The 25,582-nt window shown below is 33.4% G+C and overlaps 1 protein-coding gene and 1 pseudogene across 2 annotated transcripts in view; one reads left to right on the top strand and one right to left on the bottom strand.

Moving 5' to 3' along the window:
• LOC145284716 (uncharacterized) overlaps nt 1-25,582 on the bottom strand; it is a 242,171-nt gene that overhangs the window by 120,715 nt on the left and 95,874 nt on the right. For both annotated transcript variants that reach the window (XM_080133631.1, XM_080133632.1), the window contains exon 2: nt 10,896-11,047. In XM_080133631.1, the coding sequence (XP_079989757.1) occupies nt 10,896-11,039 (144 nt within the window). In that variant the 5' untranslated portion in view covers nt 11,040-11,047. The remainder of the gene's footprint in view (nt 1-10,895; nt 11,048-25,582) is intronic.
• On the top strand, nt 14,598-14,714 carry LOC145285447 (5S ribosomal RNA; annotated as a pseudogene).

The following is a 25,582-nucleotide window of genomic DNA, read 5'->3' as shown; positions in this document are numbered from 1 at the left end:
CTCAAAACACCTGGGCATCGCCGGGTACCCTCTGCTAGTTTTATACGTTTATTGAATTTTTAATACTTTTAAGAGAAAATTGAGATAAATTAAAACTTACAAAACAATTCAAACTTTTATTCTATTTGAAGAAATATATGTTTTTACATGTTGGAATTTTTATCATCACAAAAAGTATTTACAACAAATAACTTCAAGTATATTAAAACTAGTGTTGGGACGATTCCTAATTTTTATACGATTCCGATACCAAGTACGATTCCGATTCCGAGGGAATTATTGTTTTGAAATATACCAGGTAGTTTTATACTTATGGTCGGTAGTTCCCAAATATGTTCCCTAACTTTGGAAGAGATATTTTATGTCTACACCGTCGTGTTTTGGTTTACATAAAATTATATAGTAAACTAAACGGAAAACTTAGCAAAATTTATTTTAGAGAAAATTTATTTTACTTAATTGGAATACAGAAAAAAACTCAAAGAAAATAGAATTTATCCTTCAGAGAAAAAACAAATAAAATAGAATTTATATAACAGAACACAAACAAGAAAATTAGAGAATAAATACACACGATTTATTATTTTGGTCCTCATAATTAACAGATTTAATGAATTAAATAAAAAAAATATAGCGGAAGAGAAAGAAAATATATACTAATTAAATATAAAAAAGATAAATATTTAATTTAATAATTTATAAATGAACGTGCGTAATAAAAAAAAAACAATATACCATGTGACATGGCGCTGTAGATACAAAATAACCTTTCCAAAGTTAACGACCATATATGAGAAATACCATTAATCGAAAGTTTTTGTGTTTTATACCAAAAAGGTAGGTATAGCGAAAAGTTACAATTAAAGGAATTTCAAAAACGATTTTTTGTTTGGCTATTGATAGTTGTATTTGTGACGGCAGTTCTTCAGACCTCCATAATTCACAAGGAGTAGTTAACACCTATTATTTTTTCTTACTTTTTCATTACTTTTACACGTTGTTTCTAACGTGAAGAATAAGTTTAACCAAACTAATTTTGAAATAGGGTATATCAAAGGAACACATATAAAAATGATACCACTATAAAAAACAAATGAAATACTAGATAAAATTGAGCAAACATAATTACTAAAATTACAGAAAAAGATTTTAAAAAAAAAAAAAATGGTGAAGTTTGTTGAGTGAAATGAATTATTGACAGAAAATTAATTGAACTAATAGAAATGTTAAATAAAAAAATGTCACATTTCAATATTTTTTTAATAATTAAATTCTCAGGGTTGTCGAAATTAAAAATTAAGTGATTTTTTTTTTATTAGACTTATTTCGAAGCTTGTTACCTTGAAAAATACATTTAAAACCCTGTTTTTTTTAAAAAATAAATTGAAAAATAAACGCAATTAAAAAAATTTAATTGATAATTGAAACTTTAAAAACATATTAAACATTGAAAAATTACTTATCTCCCAAATTAACGTCCAATAAAGTAGATCCAGTCTTCATACAAGAATTCGGTTATAATAAATATATCTTTCCCAAACTTAAAAATTAAATCTTTTGTTTTTTTTTTTTTTTTTTTGGAGAGAGTCCTTTAAAATCGCCGGGGAGTGCCGCCTAAAATTTTAAAGAAGTAAATTTTAGGAGTTTAGTGCCTTTCAAAGACGGTTATCATAATTTATTATCATCATCGAATTTCCTTTTTTTCTCCCCCCCCCACACCTTTCCACGTGGTTCAGTAGTTAACCAGTGCTCCTGTTGCTGTCAGTCAGCTATCTTTACCTAAGTTTTAATTTCTAGTTAAAAGAATTTTTCATGAATAGAATCAGCATTTTTAAAAATTATTTTTTTAGTTGTATATATTGTATTTACTCTTTGAAGTTAAGGAGGGTTAAAAAAATTGGTGACACCTAGATGGTGACGTAGGGAAAAAAAAAAAAAAGAAAAAAAAAAGACACTGCGATTTCGACCCTCACTAATAAAACTGCTCTGAGTGACTAGTTGGTAATTTTTTGTTCCTTTTCTTTTTTATTTTGCTCCTCCAATTTATTTGGATGCTTCATAGTTAAATGTTTTAACATGTTGGTTGTGGTCATGTTAGATGGTTTTATTCCTCGCGATATTTTAATTTGACAGACTTTGCAAATGGCTTTCAACTCATCATCTTCATCAACTTCAAAAAGTTTCCATGCAAGACTTTTTTTGGACTTTGGCGTTGTGCGTTCTCTCCCAACCATTATCAATCGACCAGAGGTCATCTCGTCAGCATCAGACAGGGCCAAACTATTTGCAAAGAACTTTGCAGCTAATTCTACCCTATGCGACGAAGGCCATCAACTCCCCATATTTCCTCCTACAACACAGAACAAGCTAGGTAACATACAAATATCCGTGCATGAGGTCGCCAAGCTAATCAAGAACCTAGATTCTAGTAAGGCAACTGGCCCTGATGGCATCCCAATTATAGTGTTAAAAAAGCTTCAACCAGAACTTGCTCCCATACTTACGAAACTATTTAAGCGCTGCCTTAAGGAGAAGTGCTTTCCGACCCCCTGGAAGACCTAATCAGTTTGCCCTGTATTTAAGAATTCAGGTGATAAGTCCTCTCCCTCTCAGTACAGACCAATAAGTCTCCTGTGTGTTATGAGTAAGTTGCTGGAATCCATATTAAATAGAGAAACAGTCAACCACCTCAGCATGAATAACCTTCTTAGTGACACACAATATGGTTTCCGCTCTGCAAGATCTACCGCAGATGTGCTGACGGTTATATCCCACAGGATTAGTGAATCTCTTGACAAAGGCTTCCTTTCTAGGGCAATTGCTCTTGACATATCAAAGGCCTTCGACAAGGTATGGCATAAGGGTCTACTTCACAAGATTTCCAGCTACGGTATAACTGGAAATGTTTTCTCAATCATTAAATCATTTCTCTCCGATAGGCTCATAAGAGTAGTGGTAGATGGATAAAAATCGGAGGCCTGCAATATAAATGCTGGAGTCCCTCAGGGGTCAATCCTGGGCCCAATTCTCTTCCTGATCTACATCAATGACCTCCCTAAACACATACTTAAATCATTCGTTGACATCTATGCTGATGACACGACCATCTACGGCAACACATCAAAGGCTGTAAATGACAAAGTTCTCTCGGATTCTCTCTCCTCTGATCTCGAGCACGTGGTTCAGTGGGGGAAGATGTGGCTGGTTACCTTTAATGCATCCAAAACCAAACTCCTATCCTTACATCATCAACGCTCTGATCCCCAGCTGGCATCAATTGTGATGGATGGCTGTCGTCTGAGTGAGGCCCTGTGTTTTGACAAGCTTCTGGGTTTGACCTTTACTCCTGATCTGAAATGGAACACGTACATCAAGTCTGTTGCCAAGGTCGCTGGAAAGATGGTGGGATCCTTCTACCGTTCCAGAAGATATCTCACTACTGATGCAATTCTCTATCTATATAAGAGCCACGTATGTCCAAGGATGGAGTACTGTTGCCACATCTGGGCAGGAGCTGCTAGAAAAGACTTATCCTGCCTTGACAGAGTTCAAAATAGACTTCATAGCCTCTTTTCCTACAACTTTTTTCTCACAGAGGTGATGTTGCGAGTTTGTCTCTGCTTTATCATTATTTTCATGGCAGGTGCTCGACTGAGCTCTAATCAATGGTCCCCCTCGCCAAACTTTCACAAGAAACACCTGTCTTGCAGAAAACACTATCAATAATTACACCCACTCTTTATCTGTGCCTAAACCTAAACATAGATTCCATGAACAAAGCTTCTTTCTTAGAACTGCACGCCTGTGGAACTCTGTTCCGTCTGCCTGCTTCCCTCCAGACTACAACTTGGATGTCTTCAAGTCCAATGTTAACAAATTCCTAATGAACCACCCCCTTAATTAAACACTTCATCAAATCTCCACACTAACGTAATGTACTTGCAATAACCCTTATCCCTGAGTGGCTTCCAGGCCTTGATAAGTGGTGATCACTGTGTAAAAAAAAAAAAAAAAAAAAATCTGCTAAAAAAGACAAAAAGAAGAAAATATAAAGGGATGGGGCGGTAAATTATACCAACCGGTAGTTAACAAAAAAACTTATAGAATTTAATTTTTGAAACCAATGTATAAAAGTTTACATAATGAAATGCAAATATGCATTTTCTTTTGAATTTTTTTTTTTTTGGTTGATTGTTCAATTCACACATGGTTGATGCGGTTCAATACTGTTAAACTATAAGTCTTAAGTAAAATTCTATTTATAAATACTTTTTAAAATGAAATTATTTAATTAATCGTAAATATTATTTAGACATAAAAATTAATTGATTACAAAACCTTTTAAAAATATATATATTAATTTCTTTTTCGTTCGGCAAAAAACTGCGTCGCTTTTTTTTTAATTTTCAATTTAAAATTCTAGAAAAAAGATTATATTATTCTGCTTTTAATATAATCAAATTCAGGGTTTTATCTTTCTGGAGAAAAAAATTAAAAAAATGGATTTTATTTCAATGAAATTAAAAAAAAAAAAAACTTGACTGAACTGAATTAATTACCCTTGAATTAACGAAGGGGGTATTTAATAACTTTAGGTTTGGAAGAGATAGGTATGGTGTCGATTTTTTTGAAACTTCAAAAGAAGCCGACTTCTGTCAAAACTTTGCGAAATAATACGTGATCAATTTCATTTTAGAGATATTTCTTTCAAAAGCCTTCTTTTAAAAAAAGAAAAAAAAGTACATTGTTCTATTAAACCGTTTACTGTTTAAATAATTTGACTTTGCTCGTTTTGTTTTAAGAAAATATAAGTTGAAAAAGCATTTTCATTCAGTATTAGAAGATTTGTCAGTAAAAAAAAAAAACAATCGCCAAAAAGATAAGTGTTTTTTTATGTAGAGCCCTGCATACTTCTTTTCAAGTTAACTCTTTTGTAGTTTTGATTACAATAGATCTGAATGAATGAACCTTGTAAGGGAGGGGCACTAAGCATTGCCCTGTTAATAATGAATTTCTTTGGTTTCTTTTTATAACATGCTACATTTCTCTCTTGCGGTTAGAAATATCAGGAAATTTTTTTCTTTTTTTCAACATCAGACTAAAAGAATCGTAATGAAGGAATCGGAAAATTAAGGTATTTTTTAACGATGCGATTCCGATTCTGATACCTCCCAAAATACACGATTCTTACGATTAACGATTCCGATTAATCGTCCCACCACTAATTAAAACTACAACTTTTTGCAAAACAGTATTTCAATCATAATTCAAATACTTTAACAAAATTTAAACATTAATTCAAACATAAAAAAAATATCACAAATTGAAAAGCAGCTCAAAATTTGAAATTTAATATTTTCCATATTATAAAATTAGAAATCAGTAAATCTTTTTTCTAAGTCTCCATTGTCAATTGCATGGTATTCGCATTTTCACGTTTTTTATTCATTAAATGTTTATATTGAGAAAATGAATGTTCAACATCCACAGGAGTAACAGGTATCCGTATGACTTTATCAGCAATCTGTTTTAGAAGAGGAAATCTATTTGCATTCCAAAATGCTGGTATATTAAAAGGATTTGGTAAGTTTTCTTTGCAGTTTACATAAATTTGGAATTCTCCTACAAGTTCAAGAGAAAGATTTTGAAAGTCTTTAATAGCTGCAAATGTATCCATATTGTGATTTATACAGGGTAGCTGTCTTGGATCAAATATACGAGCCGCATTGTAAAAGCTATACACAGGGTGGGCTTCCAAGTATTTATTCAATTTAGTAAACATAAGCTGAACAATTCTTGGAAGTTTGAGATAAAACTCCAAAAAGGGAGAGAGTTTAGTTCAGACAGAAGACGGTCAGTTTCAAGACCAAATATTAATTTTAATATACCAGTATGTAAATACTGTTTCACATCTTCCATCATATTATAAACAAAACAAGCAAGTGGAGATTTAGTTTCTTCTAAGCTTGTCAAAGCTTTTATTAAATGTGTGCAGTTCTCTGTGATAAAATACAGATTTAAGCGCGGATTAAGGAAAGAGGCATGATGTAGTCGATCATCCTCTACTAATTCAAGAATTCTCTCTACTGCAAGGCCATGACTCTTTTCTTACTTAAAGAATCTTTCATAAAATTGTATGAAAGATGAGTGATATCTGGCAGCATTAAACCAGGAATTCCATCTGGTTGCCACAGGGACACGGGGTAGTTTCACTTGTTCTTTAAGCAAATAATTTTCAAGCCATTTCAAATATCGCTTTTTCGACTCGGCTTTCTAAAAACGGCTGATTTGACGAAAGTAGTGAGCTGGGTAACATCATCAAATGCTGGCCAACTAGATTTAAAATGTCTGCCAAACACAACAGATGGTAGCTGTTGTTAAAGATATTTGTTAAGACTTCTCTATGAGCTTTTTTGCAATAAGCTGCCGAATCTGTTACAAAAGCAAGGATCTTTTCAAATTCTATGTCAAAATGAGTTATAGCTTGGACACATGCTTGACCTTCTGTTTGATAATTGCATTCTGACAGGGTAACAACATCAATAAGAAATGACTCACCACGAATGTTTGCAACAATATTTAAAATGCTGTGATCACGACAGTCTTTTGTTTCATCTGTTATGATAATAATCCATTCATCCACAAGCTTGGCTTTTAAAGCAGCAAAATGACAAGCAAATAATTTTGGAAGATGAAGCTCCCTAATACAATTAACACTTGGAATAAAGCCACCTTCCTTACAGTATTTTAGTAAAAATGGTCTCATTTTATCAATTTTATGAAGGGGAACGTCCGATAGAGTGCACATTTAAAAAAAAAAAAATCAAGAATAAATTCATCTCGTTTGTCTTTACTTTTGAACATTGTTGTAATTGTCTTCTGTTTCATTTAAGATGACTCAGTTGAAGATTTTTTTCTGATATGAACTTTTGATATGTGGTTTTTGATTGTATCAATCCTAAAAATATTGACACTGTGTAGACAAAATTTGCAGAATAGCATATTGTCTTCTGCATAAAAGTCATCAGGAAATTGTTCAACTCCAGCTTTTGCACAAATTTTAGATACTGGGGTCATTCTTTTTCTTTTTGGAGGAGCAGATGAAATTTTAAAACTGGTTTCAGCCATTTTGATGAAAAAAAAATCAGAGAGAATTGCAATGTGCCAGTGTAGATTTTAAACTGTAGTCCAATGTTTGAAGAAGAAAACTTTTTTCTATGTTTCTAAACTGTAGTAGGGAAATGTACTATTTCATAAAATAAGTTCGACAATAAAACCATATAAACAAATTATTAAAAATGTATTGATTTGATGTTGCTCTTTTTCCTTTCATTCTTTTTTAAGTTAAAAGTATTGTCTATAAACCCCACTTACACTTAATCAGGGAGACAGAGATATAATATATTAGGAAGGGGAATACTAGGAGTCTTCAACTTTTCAGCTAGTGTATATCTTTCGAAATTCATAACTACGTGAAAAATGTATTTAGAGTCTTAATTTTTTTTTAATAAACCTAGCAATCAAAGTATTTACAAAAAAAAATAAAAAAAAAGACTTTATTTTTTTTAATGAAGGCTGTTTATTAAAAAAAAACAAAAAAACAAAACTCAAATTTAAAAAAAAAAATCTAATAAAAATATAAAAAATAACTTACCCAGCAAAAAATAAATCACCCATAAGTGCTTCAAAGAGTCCTCTACGAGAATTCAACTGAATATATAATCCAGCATTCATAAATTTAGAATTTAAACCAATATTTTCAAAGCCCGGTTTAAAAAATGCGCCGCAAATTTAAACAAATCAATTAGTTTCTTTTTTTACCCCAATACTAACTTGCGGGAGAAGAATAGAATACTTTTTTCTATTAAGAGCCCCTCTTAGAAGAAAAAAAAACAAAAAAAAACAAAACAAAAAAAAACAGAACTCCTGACTTTCAATTTATGACACTCCCTTACTTCAATGCATTACTCACTTTCACTTCTCCCCTAGTACAAATCTGTCAACAAGGAAAACATGGTCTCTTCCTTCTAAATGTTTTTCCTCTTTTTTAGGTTAAAACTATTGTCTTAAACCGTAACCATCGTCATGCGTAAACTCCACTTCCACTTAATCAGTGAGATTATAAACAGTGTATTTGGAAGGGGAGAAATATTGCCTTTGATCTTATTTGCTATACTTTCATAACGTTTTTTTTTTTAATTTTTTAAAAATATTTCAAAATAAGATGCAGACACTAATTTTAAAATGTTTTTTTAGGTTTCAAAAAAATTAGAAATATTTATAAAGAATAAAATTGAAAAAAAAAAAAACAAAAAAAACAGGGTCGTTGTTTTATTAATTATATTATTTATACACCGCAAGTATTTAAGTATATTATTGAAAAAAAAAAAAAGAAAAGAAAAAAAAAAGAAAATGATTAATTTAACATGAAAAATGGTTTCACTAAAAAAACAGAATTCTGTTTCAAATCTACAATTCCGTCCGTGATTCTGTGATTGCGGAAAATTGGAGTCCCTACATACCTTATCGAAGGCCTTTGATATGTCAAGAGCAATGGCCCTAGAAAGGAAACCTTTGTCAAGAGATTCACTAATCCTATGAGATATAATCGTTAGCACATCTGCTGTAGATCTAGCAGAATGGAAACCATATAGCATATCACTAAGAAAGTTATTTTTGCTGAGGTGGTTAACTACTTCTCTACTTAATATGGATTCCAGCAGCTTACTCATGACACACAGGAGACTTATTGGTCTGTACTGAGAGGGAGATGACTTATCACCTGAATTCTTAAATACAGGGCATACTGATGAGGTTTTTCAGGGTGTTGGAAAGCACTTCTCCTTAAACAGTTTTGTAAGTATGGGGGCAAGTTCTGGTTGAAGCTTTTTCAACACTATAATTGGAATGCCGTCTGGGCCAGTTGCTTTACTTGAATCAAGGTTCTTGATTAGCTTGGCATTGGCAACATCACGCACAAATATTTGTATGTTGCATAGCATGTTGTGTGTTATAGGAGGAAATACGGGGAGTTGATGGCCTTTGTCGCAAAGGGTAAAATTAGCTGCAAAGTTCTTGGTAAATAGTTTTGCCTTGTCTGATGCTGACGAGATGACCTCTTCCATTAATGATGGTTGGGATAGAACGCACGCTTCTGTTTAGGATCCTGTTTGCTATTTGCTAAAACTGGTGGGAACCAAGCCGCTGCTCAGCTACTTTGGATTTAACGGACTTGCATTTTTTATTACTCTTTTACAGTGGTTGCTGGCAGTCCTGAAAGCAGCTTTAGTCCGAGTGCATCTATTACGTTGGTAGCTATGGAATAAGTGATTTCTGTGCGCAATGGCAGCAGCACATGGTTGGCTGTTAGGTTTTTGTTGGAATTTTTTGGATGGCATGAATCGGTCTATGCCTACAATTAACCATTTGGCTTGACATTTTTCCTCATCCACTGCTCTGGTCATCCTAAAATACCTACTGTAGCCACTGTCCCTTCTATTTTCCAACAGCACTATTTTCCTTAGAAGAGATTCCCCCTCTTATCAGTCTTGTAACTAACCCCACTGCCTTTTTCAATTCTAAAGTCAATCCCTGCACAAATTTAAAAACATCTGCTGCTCCATTAAGACAATAGTATGCTACTGATGAAAGAAAAAGATAACAATACAACTCCAAATCAAATTTTGTTACGCAATACGAGAAAGAAAAAAAATATAGATGTGTGTTTATTTTTCATTATGTACACCACATACATATTTATATATGTACTAGCAAAAGTACCTGTCGTTGACTGGGTTCAAAAACAGCCTACAGAAAATGGACTCTGATTTATGAAAGTATGATAGGTTATGAAAAGAAAGGGTTGTAAAGAGAGAGCTTCGAATTTGTGGGTATCAAAACCAAACCAAAATATGATGAAAGTAAAAATAAAATAGATAAACCCCATAATTTATTATACCATACCTGTTCACACTGAAACACTTATCACAATATTCTGTAGATTTATATTAAAAAACCTTGTAAAACTTTGTGACATATTTCCATTCTATGGAGGCCAGGCGCTAACGCAGACCCCACAATTTTATTATACCATCCCTATTTAAGTTAAAACATACTTATCAAAGTATTCTTATGTACATCTATATCAAAAACACTTGTAAACGATTTTTTGAAATTTAAAAAATTTTTTATTTCCATACTTTGTGGACCAGGCGCGAACGCAGACCCCACAATTTTAATGACCCACTATTCTGGCAGATCAAACATACCCATTCCTGTGTCTCAATACATCTTCTATCATTATATGTAATCAGTTTTTTAAAATAGTTAACCATAGAGGAGCCTATTCGTGACCAGACACACACACAGACATTCAGCTTTATATTATAGATATATATTTTTTCCAAGCAGAAACATGTGGGTGAAAAAAATTGAATGCGGCCTACCTTATTGTCCACGACTTCACAGGACCCTTCTTTATCGTTGTGTTCACAGTTCGTCCAGGCTCCCTTATTCTTTGTTAGAATAACAGGGCATATACAAGCACCAAATGAATGTATGCGATGAAGCCGCAGTGAACTCTGGTAGTTTCTTGTCAACCAGAAAACTCACAACACAAATTCGTTTGTTAGAAAATATAAAAATATTATTTTATTTTTTACTTCATGTGCACGCTCCGAAGCTGTAGACGGAGGAGAGAAGATAATTTCTCCTTACTAATAGTACAAATGTACGAAAACTTGAATGACTTCTTCCATCATGTTTCCTTGGATACCAGTTTCAGTTTTTAAACAAGTTTTGGTGCCAAGCAAAAGTGGAAAACTACATTTTTTCAGTAAAACCGTCCATCTATAGCAATAAGACATTAGAAACATATAGTAGAGAAAGCAACTTACCATACTGAAACTGTTATGTATACTCTTTTCAAAATCTTCTAAATCATGGTATACTGCTCTATTCCCAGACAAATCTGCAGAGTGTTTTTCAAGATGAGTCAGATCTCTTGAAGTTTGAATGCTCTCACTGGCATTCACAGCCATTTTGTCTCCTTGTAAAAAAAACAAAAAACAAACAAATATCAATAATTATAAAAATTATTTCTACAACAAAATAAAAATTAATATAATAATTTGTGAATATAAATAATGTATAAGAAAACAACCATTTGAACTTTTTCATAAAATAAATTTTGAATTAATGGCATTTTTATAAAAATTTCATCACTATTGTCATAGGAAATCTAGCATTCTGATATAACAAATCATTACTTAATAAAAGTTTATCAGTAATGAAGAGCTTTTTGGAAATTTTGCAATAAGATTTCAAAATACTGGAATTCAAATTATTATAATTTAGATGCAAAACAAGCTAAAACAAGAACTACTTTAAGATTTTCTGCTTTTTGAACTTAAAACTAAATAATTTTCTAAGAATTTTGTTTTCATTATTTATTTCTACTATGCATCTTTTCAATTATGATCTTTGTACATGTTCTATCTTTTGTTAAATTATCCTTTTTTTAATGTAGCTTTTATTTGGAGCAAATCTTTTTTTAAATGAGTTTTACATATTATAAAAATAAATTCACAGAGAGAAAATTATTTAAAGTACATGAAAATTCAAAACTGGAAAATAAATACAAATATTTTATGCATTAAAAAAATATCATTCCCTCATTTTAATTATTTCATACAAATTCTTAAGAGAATAAAATCAGTAGAGTTTTTGCCTTTCAAAAAAATGTTGTAAAAAGATATAACAGAATTTAATCAATTTTGAAAGCTATTTATGTTTTTGCACTTTGGAAAATAACAGATTTTAGCAATTTACACCTAGAAATCAATTAAGAATTACTTTACATAAAATTTTTTAACTATTGCATCATCTCATCACCACCATTTTTCAGGACGCTTCACTAAAGAATACACACGGCTCCTACAACATTCTCGATTTTGCATGATTGTTGGCAATTTCTGTACACTATAATTCTGTCTTGTGTGTTGTTGATGATTGTGACTCTTCTACCTCAACTGGGACGATTGTCTGAAGACATCCAGAGAATAAATTTGCTGGCTTGGTTTGCTACTTGAGTCCTTTCTTCTTGTATTTTCAACAATACTGGTGGTAGATCTCAGTATAGTTGCTGATTGGTGGTGTAGCTCTTCCAAGATATGTTGCAAGCTATCCTGAGCAAGTACCATACTATTTCAAAGAGTCTAACTTCCAACTTTACTCAATTTGTGGCATGCACTCCATGCAAATGTTTTTCTGATCTCAAAGTCTTTTTCTGAGCTCTCAGTCTAAGATAAAATATATGAAGTTTGCAACAACTGAGTGGCATCGGAAAAAGTGTTGTGTAAGAAAAGTGAACACTTTTAACCAGCCTTCTCTTCTGTAGAGCATGAGCCATTTCGGCACAACACTTTGATGAACATGGCTGACTGAAGGTTAAGTGATCAAATGTTGAGGCCCTTTACTGGAGATAGGGACCTAGTTAAATGGCTAGACAAGTTAAAGATGGTGGCGAAGCTTCAAAAGATTGAAGATGTGGTTAACTTGCTACCATTATACTTAGAAGGGGAAGCCCTCACAATATACCAGCAAATGCGTGAAGACAAAGAAAACCTTGCCTTGGTAGAACAGCGACTTAAATTAGTATTCGCAGAGGGATCCTTTGAGGCACTGGCAAGCTTTAAAGAGATGAATCAATCGACGTCTTTGCCTTAGAGATTAGGAGTGGCTGATTATGTAAGGAGGAGCCTGGAAATGACTGAGATTGTACCTGGTGAACGGTTTTCGGAAGAAGTTTCTGTGAAGCTACAGAGAATAACAGGGATTGATAACATGGAGGTGGATGATCTCTTGGTCCACACTAGAGTTCTGGTTAAAGGTCCAGCTGCAGCAGTGGCTACAAGTGGATGATAAGAGGCAGGCAGCAAGGAGACAAGAGTGTAGATTTGCCATAAAGTGCTTCTGGTGCAAGGGTCCTTACCTGATTAAAGATTGTAAAGAACCGAGACCAAGGATCACATGCTACCATTGTGACCAGATGGGACACATCAGCAGAAATTGTGTCACCTCCCGAGACCAGGGAAACGAATAAAGGGGAACTGTTGTGCAAGTAGTTACCCCTCCTGTGGGGAAATGGCGCCAGATGAATCATTGCCAAAATTAGCGGTAGTTGTCAATGGCAAAAGAGTCATGGCTCTTGTTGACATGGGCTGCACCATGACGCTGTTAGCAAGGAATGTCACTAAATCATGGAGCGAGCACAATGGGCTTTTGTTGGATCGTCTGGTCGATGGTGTTGACATGGTGCTAGGTATGAAGGCAATCAATCAGCTAGGGAGGCGCTACAGTGAGGGAAGGACAAGTGACTTTTGGATGCCTCAGCATGATAAAGATGGCAGGAATAGAAAGTGCAGAGAACATCAAAGCACAAAAACCAGAGGCTTGCTGTATCAAGGGTGAAGATTTCCTGGCGAAATTTGATGGTGAAAGGTGGAGTGGCGATGGATCTCTGGGCCGTCAAAACTATGAAATAAAATCGATTGCTATGAGAGCACATTGCGAGCAGAGAGACGAGAAAAGAATTTGAGAAAGAAATGAAGAGGTGGATAGAAGAGGGAATCCTGAGGCCTTAGTCAGGGGAAGAGAGTGCTGCCACTTATAGGAGCACTCCTCTTTATACCAAGAACAAGGTTAGACTTGTACTGAACTTCAGGGAGCTAAACAAACACATAGCCTGTCATACTGGAGAGGGAATCAATGTATGCGAAGACGTTATGAGGAAATGGAGGAGGATGGAGCTGGCCACTAAGATCGTAGACCTTGAAGTTGGCCTATTTGCAGATTTACGTGGACGAAAAGCTTTGGCAGTACCAACTGGTCAAGTATAAGGGACAGCTGTATTGTCTGACGAGAGTGGGTTTTTGGCTAAGTTCAGCTCTGAAAATCATGACTGCTGTCTTGAAGGCGGTATTGAAGAAGGATTGCGAAGTGGATGGAGCCACTAGTTCATATATTGATGACATTCTTGTAGAGGAGGCAGAGATGACAGCAGAGAAGGTGAGAAATCATATTGAGGAATATAGATTAACTATAAAACCAGCAGACATGCTAGACAGCAGAGCAGCTTTGGGATGGAAACTGTAGCAAGATAGAAAGGGAAACCTTGTCTTCAAATGAGAAAATGAAGTAGCTGAAGTTGGGACATAATTGACAAAACTTTTCTCAGTCTGTGGGAAGTTGGTGAGACACTATCCCGTTGCTGGTTGGCTCAGGATGACGTGCAGTTTTATAAAACAGCAGATGAGTACTGATTGCTGGAAGGGCCACATGATGAAGGAGGTCGTAAACATGATAAGAGAACTCATCACGAGAGTAAAGAATGAGGACCCAGTGAAGGGAGAATGGTATGTCAGCAATAGTGAAGAGCAAGTAATATGATGTGATGCAAGTAGTCTGGCATATTGGAGATAAGAGGATGACTGTGGAAGATGCAGCATGGCTAAGAAAGAAAAAGGACTACTCCCATATAAATGCGAAGACTTGGAGTGCTTGTGGATTTGATTAAGGAGTTCCAATTGAAGGTGTTTATATACGGCACAATCATGTTGACACGCCGGTACTCATCAGATCACCGAAGTTAAGCAACGTTGAGCCTGGCCAGTACCAGATGGGTGACCATTTGGGAAGGCTAGGTGCTGTATGTACCTTCTGGGATGGTTGGGCATGGGGCCAGCACCCTCACCCCATAAAAAAAGAACTCAATCGCAACAAAAACATCTACCAAAGTTGTAGATGGCCTATGACCCTTAGGGGCTCAAAAGCTATGGATAGATGGATGAAATTGAAGGTGTTTGTTATGCTGGTCCCATCAGAAAAGAATAAGGTGGATATAATGTATGGGAGTAAAGAAGGCCTGGTTGCAGGAGGGAAAGAGTGTGTCTTCTGTATGCTGTGCAACAGAGGAGGTTAAAGAATCGCATAATATGCACCACTTTTAGTCAAGAGTGGACATTGTTCCTGGCAAGGGAAGTTAACTCAGAAATTACCAAGGAAGAAGTCAAGGAGGTAGTGGAAAATTGCAGGGAATGCCAGTCGATTGATCCCGCACCGTCCAGACATGAGGCAGAGAACTACATGTATTGGAGGACTGGAAACGGTTGGCCACTGATGTCACGCACTATCGCCACAAACTGTATATCGATGATTGACTGTGGACCAGGGAGATTTCCTATCTGGAGAGAGATTAAATCGGAAACTGCGTGGGAGATCGGAAAAGTTGTCAAAGAAGTATTTTTGGAGAGAGGGCCAGTTGCAGAGTTGTTGATGGACAATGTTCCTGCTTTTCGGTTGGAAGTTTTGCAGGTGTATGACAAGTTGGGTGTTCGTCAATATTTAGGGCAGCATATCGACCAAATCGCAATGGAATAGTGGAAAGGCATCATCGTACCATCAAGGCTGCTGCTCACCCATATGGAGGCAGTATTCTGGTACATCTCGCCAAAGACCGGACAAAATGCAATAACACTACCTTATAGAGCCATCTTTACTTATGAGTGGCGGCATGCTTATAACAAAAATACAAGAGTTGAAGGTGAGGAAGCTACCTTCGAAATGGGTGAGGAGGTGTGGGTGAAGCCTCCCGATGCGAAGTGTACTACTCGGTGGGGAAGGGGAGTAGTAACAGGGACGAAGTCAAAAAATAATGTAATTGAGATGGCGTTCCCCAACATATCTTAGACCAGCGTCATGTTTCCCTGCTGGTGGACATTATGGTTATGAGGAAGAGGAGGTTGAGATCATCAAGAAGCGAATGGTGTGCCCCCAACTCGATGTAGACTCACGTTGGGTTTCCTTACAGTTGAATGGGAATGGCTGCAACGAAATTCAAAATATCAACCCCATAAAGAAGTCTTCCAAAGGCCTCAGCATGAGAGGAGGAGGCCTGCTTGATAAAGGACTATGAGGTGTTTTATTGATCCTGGGGATCGGGGGGGGGGGGTATGACCTTCACCTTCACCGAGGTGAACGATTTATATGACCTTCACCGAGGTGCGCGATTTGACACACAAAAATAAACCGCCTCTTAATCACCTGCTAACGCACGCGTCACTGTAACGTCCAATGACAACAACAACAACAACAACCTTCTCACTCGACCTGCCTTTATACCACTATCTCAATCCCTTCTCTTGCGCATGCGCCTGTAGATTCCTGACAACCTCGAGACTTCTGCTTATAAAAACCCAAGTTTTGTTGTCGCGCATGCCTATACAAGGCACAAACATGAGGGCGTTTGTTGTGTTGGTAAGTACTATAGGGGTATCTGCAAATAGTCCTTACCTGTGTTACTCCATGTGAAAGAAGAGAGACAAAATGACCAACATTTATGTACTTGCAGTGCATAATGGGAAAGGCAGGTTTTTTTTTGTTCTTTTTAAATGGACATAAAAGGTGAGCCTTTGCGTTGGGTGAGCACTTTTAATCAGCCTACTCTTCCGTAGAGCATGCTGAATTTTCCCACATCTAAAACTAACCTTGTTTTTAACTGAGAGTAGTTTACTTTCGACACCCACGTAACTCTCGCTTCCCTTATTTTGTCCTTTAGTCCTCACATTCTAGGAACGATGTTTCTGACAAAGAGGAAAGATTTGCTGTTCTCTCAGTCAGAATCTATTTCATCTAACATTTATCATTGGCAAGTTTTTGACCTTGAAGTAGTAATATTGTTTTTTTAGCCCCTTTTTTAGCCATCTGTGGTGTAAGCTTTATGCCTTGTCTGAAAAGATTTTCATTTTTTAAAAATAATTATTTAAATTCTAAAGTGAGGAGTTAGCTAGCATGATAACAGAAACACTTTATCACACATGCATATGTAGTAAGCATTAAAAAATTAAAAAAAAAAAAAAAAAAATCACCAGAATCAATATTTACTTACCTCCCTATAATGATAAAGTAAATTTTAGTGCGGGAAAGTCCAGCTCTTTTTTATTAGGAAATTAAGTTAATCTATCTATATATCTATAAAAGTGAAAGTGTCTGTGTGTGTGTGTATCTGTCTGTCTGTGTACATTTTCCTATGCAATAACTCTGTCAATTTTCAGTCTATAGACTCGAAATTTGATATACAGGGTATTGAGATTTGGGAAAATCTTTGTAATCTGTTTTCAGCCAGAAATATGGCTGTTAAGAGGTCAAAGTTCAACGATTTGACCTTTGAGAACTCTACCAAACTCCTCGACCAATTTTGGGTATAAACACTTGAAATTTTAGATATAGGTTCCTTGGACATGGATCTAACTTAATAACTTGATTTGAGTCCAAAACAATAAATGTTAAAGGGTCATAATAGGGGTCAAAGTTAAAAAAAAATTGACCTCTGCGGTCTCTACCAAATTACTCAGACAATTTCTGGTCTAAACATTTGAAATTTTACATAAAGGGTATTCAGAGATAGGGCAAGCTTTTTTTCTTCTTTTTTTTTTGGTTTAGGTCGAAAATTGGAGCTACCAATATATAAATGTATGTATGTATGTGTGTTTGCATATCTGCCTAAAACTTTCGACAGAGGTGACGGATTTTTAACAAGATCAGTATCGTTTTGAAGCTCGACCCTTCAGACAACAAATACCGAAAAATTGGCTAAAAAAATTCATTTCTTCACCCTCAATTGAGCATTTTTCTACAGGGATGGGTTGCTTTTTTCGTCGATATTTTCAAAAGTTATCCCCTCTTTTCGATTGTCTAGTCTTAATTTAAACCTATGTCATTTCCAGATTGATGGTGGTCGTAACAGCAAAGACGTCAAGTTTTTTTCCTGTTCTTTTCCTCCTTCATGGTACGGGTTAGAGCCTGCCTTCCTACTACACTTTTTTCTGTTTTTTTTGCTCAACATAACATACACCTCCAAACACCCAGGCAACACCGTATATCAATAAAAGTGAAATTGTGTGTGTGTGTGTGTGTGTGTGTGTGTATACATTTTCCTACCAAACTACTCTGTCACTTTTCCATCTACAGACTCGAGATTTGATATGAGGTGTTGAGATCTGTAAAAATCTTTTTAATCGGTTTTGGGTCAGAAATTGGGCTGTCAAGAGGTCAAAGTTCAATGATTTGACCTCTGAAAACTGTCTTGGGTCTAAACACTTGAAATTTTAGATGTAGGTTATTTGGACATGGATCAAACTTTAATTTGATTTGAGCCCAAAACAATAATGGTTAAGGAATCAAAATTGGAGTCAAAGTTAAAAAAATTTTGACCTCTGTGGTCTCTACCAAATTACTCAGACAATTTTTGGTCTAAACATTTGAAATTTTACATCAAGTGTATTCAGACATAGGGCAAGCTTTTTAATCGTTTTTGGCCAAAAATTTGGCTGCCAAGAGGTCAAAGTTCAAAAGATCTGACCTTTGCGGTCTCTAGCAAACTATTCAGCCAATTTTGGGTCTAAACAATTAAAATTTTAGATGTAGGTAACCTGGACATGAGTAAAACTTTTTAATATATATATATACATATGAAGTTATGAACAGTAAATAGGGCCTGAAAAAAGCCGGGTTGAACTGCTAGTATTCACTATTCCACTATCAACTTGCTAAATTCAACAGTTTTAAAGAAATTACTGTACCATTTAAAATTATCTAATATTTAATGCATATAAATCATCTATTTAATATATATTTAATGCATATAAATCATCTAATATTTAATATATATTTAATGCATATAAATCATCTATTTAATATATATTTAATGCATATAAATAATTTTATTATCTATATGAAACTTAATCTACATCAACATACTTTATCATTTTGAAATTGTCTTAATTAACTTTCATCAGTTGTATGCTTGCTTCTAGTTGGTACTAAAAAAAAGACACTAGACCTGGTCATATGGGATTTAAATACTTGTGAAATCTTAAGAATATCCAAACAAATCTAACCTTGACATTTTAATTGGGATATAATGCATGAAGAAATATAAAAATAAAAACAATTTACGTTTCTGGATCGTTAGTTTTTAGCATTTTAGAAAAAATTTTAATTTGAAATATAAAATATTTAATGTAATTAATATGAAATTAATATCAATGGAATTCTAATTTTATTCTTTTTCCAGTCATAATTGTTTTAAAAATCATCCAACAAATAAAATATGGATTGTTTAAGGATATTACATGTGAAATTTTACAGATGGCATTATCAGCTTGTAATGCTTCATCCTTGACCTTCCTCAACCTACTACCTCAACTGTTCTACATACACTAACTCAAGAACACTCAGTCATTTTTTCAATATGACATACCATCACAAAACCTCCTTTTCTGCACATATTTTGCTATGCTGTTCAGATTTAATTTTTCTCTGGAGTTATCTGATGTAAGCCTTTCTCATTTCCATACATCATCACACTGCATACACATGCCTGATAGATTCTTCTCTTGTTCAATAGTAGTACAACTCTGCTGATTAATAATGATAAAAGTTACCTAAACTAGTGTTAAGCCTTATTTCCAATTACAAAAACGATACCTGAATTTTTTTAAATAAAACAATATATTTATTAGAAGATTTTATTTACAACATAAAACTTAGAGCCACTAGGTCAAGGTTAGAAATTCTATTCCTAACTTTAGCATTAATTTTCCTTGCCTATGTCCATATCAAATCTTTGGAAATATTCAAATTTCTTTTCACACCTTAAGAGTTCAATTATTAGAACAAGGTTTTATTTATATTTTGCTGGTGTTCAAAATTCACATTTATAAGTATTTCAGATCTCAAATAAAAGAACAATCCTTATGGTAAATTTACCATTGCAAAAACTATGGTCAAAAGTCAATATAAAACTCCCAACATGCACCGAAATGCTTTCCCACTCTTGGACAAGAATGTGGTTAAAAATAGAAGCAACTGATAGGTCAGAATCCATAAACTCAGCAGTTAATGGGTACCACCCCAAACAAGAACATTGAATTGATAAACAAAATCTATTTCGAAAAACTGAAGATAATGATTTAAAATTTTACAGAGATCTTACTGATTCACAAAAACAATTTATTTCTTTTTTTTTTTTTAAAGTTTTTCTATTTTTTTATTAAGAAAAAGATATTATCATAAGATTGGCTATAGAGTATTTTAGCTGTTGAGGGTAAAAGAAGAGAATGAATTAACATGAAAAAATTAAATGGCTTAAAGGGCATCTGGCTAAATATAAGGAAATTGGATATTTTTCCCTGATCATATGCATTTAACCATATTTTTTACACTACCTTTACAGTGTTATATCTTTGTTAAAACACAAGATTAAGCAATGAAATTTTGTGAATAAGTGTATTTTTGTAATCAGAATATCTTACTGAAAATACACATAAAAAATTCTAAGTAATCTGCAGTAAATGCACATCAATATACTACAATATCTTAAAAATAGCATGTATCCATTAAAAGAAAAGAAATTGAATTGTAAAGAAAGCGAAATATAATACACTGTTTAAAAATGAATATATTGCAAGATTTCTTTGGTATTGTAGATTAACACCTCCCGCTAAATCACCCCACCCCCATCCAATATACAATTCTACCATTGTTTAAAAATAATTCTGTGCAACACCCTGAAATTGTTTTTTTTAAATAATTCTTTGTGATTTTTAACAGGGTTTTTGTAGGGAGTGAGGTGCTTGCCACTCATATTTTGGGCAAGTGGTGTAGGGGCTATTACATATGTACACCCTGAAAACTTAGCAAAGAAAAACAAAACAATTATTTTAGAATTTAGACTAGGGGATTAATTTCACATATAAATTTAATGTAAAATAGCCAACCATATCCGAGCTATTCTCGTGAGGAGCAGTTAATTTATTTTCCTATGAGAAATAAATTCTGTGCATTTTTTTAGGCAATTATGTGTAGTTTTAAGAAGGGGCTTGCTACTTGGGCTTAGGGTTAATAGTAGGTGGGGGAGGGGGTGATTTTCATTGAAGTTTAGGGTTAATAGTATGACATGTTCAAAGAAAGGCTTATCCTAAGGGTAATTTTTTATACTAATTTTTCAACTTGAAAAAAATGTCAAAAGAATTTGGAGTACTAACTGCTCTAAAAGGTAAGAATAGCCAGGAAATAGATTTTACATTAAATTTATATGCAAAATTGATTCCTCTATTCCAAAGATTTTTTTCATGTTTCTGTCAAGATTTTTAGAATATTCACATGTAAAAATTTATCTAGTTTATTAGCAGCTATAAAGTCAATTATTAGAATTAAAGTTCAAATGTTGAGTATATTTGAAAAAACAATTTCCTGAAGGAACTACTAAAAGAACCATAAAGCGTATTAATTTTAAGCAAAAAAGTATTTTCTTTTTTTTTCCCAATTAATCAACGTTTACAAAACTAACAATTTCTTTCATAAACCGCTGTTGCTTCTGGCTGATAGCATTGATAACAGTATCAGTCAAAATAGTTAAATTGTTGACTTTTGCTGAAAAAGGAAAACTTTTTTTTTTGATAGGGTAATTAAAAATTACTACTACAAAATAAGAAAACCTGCAATCAGAGTAAAAATAATGATTTATTTATTAGTTGAGGCACAAAAAATATTTTGAATACATGTTGACGTCTAAGACTTATAATAACAAAAAAAGAGTGGCCCAATTTATTTCGTAGACCAACAATACGTGAAATTAATGTTTTGCCTAATTGGTTTCTAAATTTTACAACAAAATTCCTCATAGAAGTATAGTAACCAACGTTTAAAAGAACAGAGATTCATAAAAAAGTTAGGAAAATGGTCGATTAATGGTATTAACATTTGTATTACTAGTTGTTCAAAACTCTTGAAATATATCATAGATTATTATTTATTAAAGCATGTGAAACAAAACAGTGGTACTCTGAGTATTTAAAGTGTTTTGGCCTTTAAAATATAACTATTTTAGTAGAACTACAGTGAAATATTTGATTATCCAAAACATTTTATAGTTGGTAAGTATTTCAAACCATAAGCAGATGGTTTGAATGTTGTATGGAAGGTTACAAGGCATAACAGTACTAATTTAATTTTATAGTTACTTAAAATTAATAAGATACTATAGTTATTATAGATTTAATATGATTTTGAGACTGTAGCAACTAGAATTATAAACTTCAAATGTTGAATTAAAAATAAATTTAGTTAAATTTATTTTATTTTATTTTCAAAAAGAATTTTTATTTTATTTCCAAAAGTTCAGTGAAAATTCCTTTAAGTAGTGGTCTACATTTTAGGTTAAAAAGGAAAGTATATTGATGAATCAGGAAGAAAAGGAAGGGTGGGAGATAGTCTTGTGTTAGGTAAATTGCCTATTAACACAGATTGAGATGACTAATATTCAAAGCAGCAGATATTCATATGAAGTTATTAATACAGAGGAGATAGTGAGAAGGGGGAAAAATTGAAAGCATAGATAGAGTTAGGAAAGATAGACCAGTTTAAAATATAAGGAATGTTCTAGTGTTTGAGTTTTTTTTTAATAAGGATTGTCAGAGATGTAGGGTTCTGGTTATTATAGGTAGAGATACGTTTCTTAAGGTCAGGTGGAATCTATATATGTAAAGAACTTTCATTCATTATCAACAGTCTGACTGCTCAACTTGGTTGCTTGTACTTCATGCATGACATCATTTTTTTAGTGATGAGGCCTTGTTCTGTTTCTGTAGGACGGCCACAGTTATGGTCGGTTTTCAAAACTAAATGTCTTCCATGAACAAAAATAATACCCAATGCTTCGATTTCGATTTTTGAGTAACTTACTTTTCTGTAGAAATAATTCTTATGTCAGGATATATATATATATGAGGTGTACCAATTAATCGGCATGTAATCATTAATCAGCCTAATCGGCCATTTTGCTGATTAATCGGTAATCGGCCACTTTATCAATTAATCAGCCAATTAATTACTTTTCTCTTTCCTCTTAAATTTAAATTATTTCATCACTGCCAAGTGACTCATCAGATAGCTTTGACAAATTAACATAGTAACTGCTAATTTAACTTAACATTTAATTAAGTGTCTGGCCACTATTATGGCTTTTTGCCTTTATTAACTAAAATTACAAAATACAAAGTACAATTTCCAATTCTTAAATGTATATAATGAAACAAAGAAATTAAAAACCAACTACCAATTATTATTGTAATTCTTTAAGTGAATAACTATAAGCTGAAGTTCTACACCTGCTGCTGCTCTACTCCCTTTTATATTATTACTGCTTGCTTCCTCTGCTCTCATAGTCTCCTCAGTAGTAGTTGAATACTTTTAAGTTGTAATGTAGAAACATTAGCATTTCTCTATTCTCGGGCACAGCCTCATAGGTTCATACACATTACCACCTGTACTAAAGAGCCTCTAACTCTCCACAGACGAAGGTGGTTCACTTAAATATTTTGAAGCCAGTTTACTCAGCAGTGGTAAGCTTTCCTTCTTCCACCACTGAAATGGATCATCACCTCTTGCGAGTAGTAGTAAAGTAATGTAATGGCCAAGTTCTTTTGTGCACTTAAGCATAAGGGATTTACTCCTTTTGAGTTTAGATTGTTATTCTTGTATTTCTGTTATAGTTGCAGACTCCAGGTATAATTCCGCTTCTACCTGCTCTAAGTTTTGATTTTTTACTGTACGCTTATTTGAAGCTAATTCATCAAACAGGTTTGAACAGTTTTACTTTTACTTTGATCTTCTTGACCCCCCTCAAAAAGTGCTTGAAGACGTGTATCCTGCTGATTCTGCTTCATTATATCATCAGTAGAAAGTAGATGTAGAATCCAATTCTGATTAACATTTACCAGATAAAAAATATTCTGTTCTTCTAAAAAACAGCCAAGTTAGTTTGCTAATTTTAAAACCGGTAAACATTAATCAGAAGGGACTTTTTCTAGGCATTCAATGCAAAGCAGAACGGTCCGAATCAACCGGAAATAAATCATTTGTAAACAATCACAGAATTAACTTGAACAAAGCCAATACAAAAATAAAATAATGATGTTAAAAAAACAAAACAAAAAAAAACAATTAGGACTTATACAGAAAACTTTTTAGAAACCCATTTCTTAACATGTGGAGGAGAAGTTGTTTTTCTAACTAGTCTGTACTTTCACCTAACAATTTAATAAACAATACAAAACAAGTGATTTGTGCCACAAGCCTTGAAGGACAGCTGAAGATTGTTCTCTGTATATGTTTGACCGGGGAGGGGTTGAGGGAACTATCTCAAATGGATGAATGTGATCAGTACCAAGCGAAGACCTCAACAGAATCGCAAAGAAATACCAACTGTATAAAGAAATCTATCATCGATACATGTAGCTCTCTCTCTTTTATTAAAATCAAATTGATATTGATTCTATACGTTTACTTAACTATGTCGCCATGATAAACAAAGTGAAAAACACTACATAAAATTATTACATTTCTTGAGGATATTATTTTAGAAGTACAAAAAAACGAAAAACAAAACATGGCATAAAGAGCTAACATTTAGATATAACATTTTACAATAGGTATTGATTAGGCATGTAATATTCCAGATTTGTATCTTTTAATAGTTTTGTGATATCTGATTTTGAAATTAATATGTTTAAAACATTTGGTACTTTATTTCCACCACCAAAATTGAGTATGTCAGCATTCAACTTATAATTAAGTTGCAGCTGGAATTGTTTTAAAAAAATAGGCATAATAATCATTATGCATAGAATTATATTAAATGTTCATATTTACTGTCATTTTATTTGGTTTTATTTGATGATACTTTAAAAATTGTCACACTTCAAAATAAAGACCGAAATTGAATTAGAAATAATTGTACTTTTACTTCCTACTGTTTTCTTATATTAGGAGTGATAAAAGCATCTTTTGTGACATTTTTACTGATTACATTTTTGTCAGTTGGTTTCAAAGTTGCCATGTTTTAATTTACACATTCGTGCTTCTTGACCTTCAGTATTCTGCTTCATTATCATCAGTGGAAAGTAGATGAAGAATCCAATTTTAAATATGTTTTTTATGTCAATCTTTTAAAATTAATATTTGAATCATGGATCTAGGAAAGTAAACATACACAAGTTTTATCATTTAGATAAGATGAAAATCTGGTTTCCATTGACATCTTGAATTGTTCAACAATGGCAAGAAGGATTCCATTAAAGTCAGAAATAATATAATTAGATTGGACAGCTTTTGACAGAAATAACCTCACAGCTAAATTTGTAAGTATCATTGATATGGTTGAAGTTCTGTGACTTGCTTTTTTGATGAATTTTTTAAATGAACTCAGAAACTGAATGATTTTTTTTTTAAATAAGTCCTCATTGGTAAGTTGTTAAGGTAGGAATCTTATCAACAGCACACATTACAAGAGCTTTTCATTGTTCTTAATTTATTTTCAGCATATAATATGCTGAATTCTACCATGTTGTTAAACTTTGAATTAGTTTGTTTTTCCAAATTAAGTTAATTTGCTAATTGCTAATAGAAAGCGATTAAAGTGAGAAGCTGTATTTCTGTTAGATGTAATCGTTGTCTTCACAGT

The sequence above is a fragment of the Euprymna scolopes genome, chromosome 9 (assembly GCF_053919585.1).
Source record: "Euprymna scolopes isolate OS-2025 chromosome 9, ASM5391958v1, whole genome shotgun sequence".
Classification (NCBI taxonomy): Eukaryota; Metazoa; Mollusca; class Cephalopoda; order Sepiida; family Sepiolidae; genus Euprymna; species Euprymna scolopes.
The sequence above is the reverse complement of the archived record's forward strand: the minus strand, read 5'-3'. Positions and strand labels throughout refer to the sequence as shown.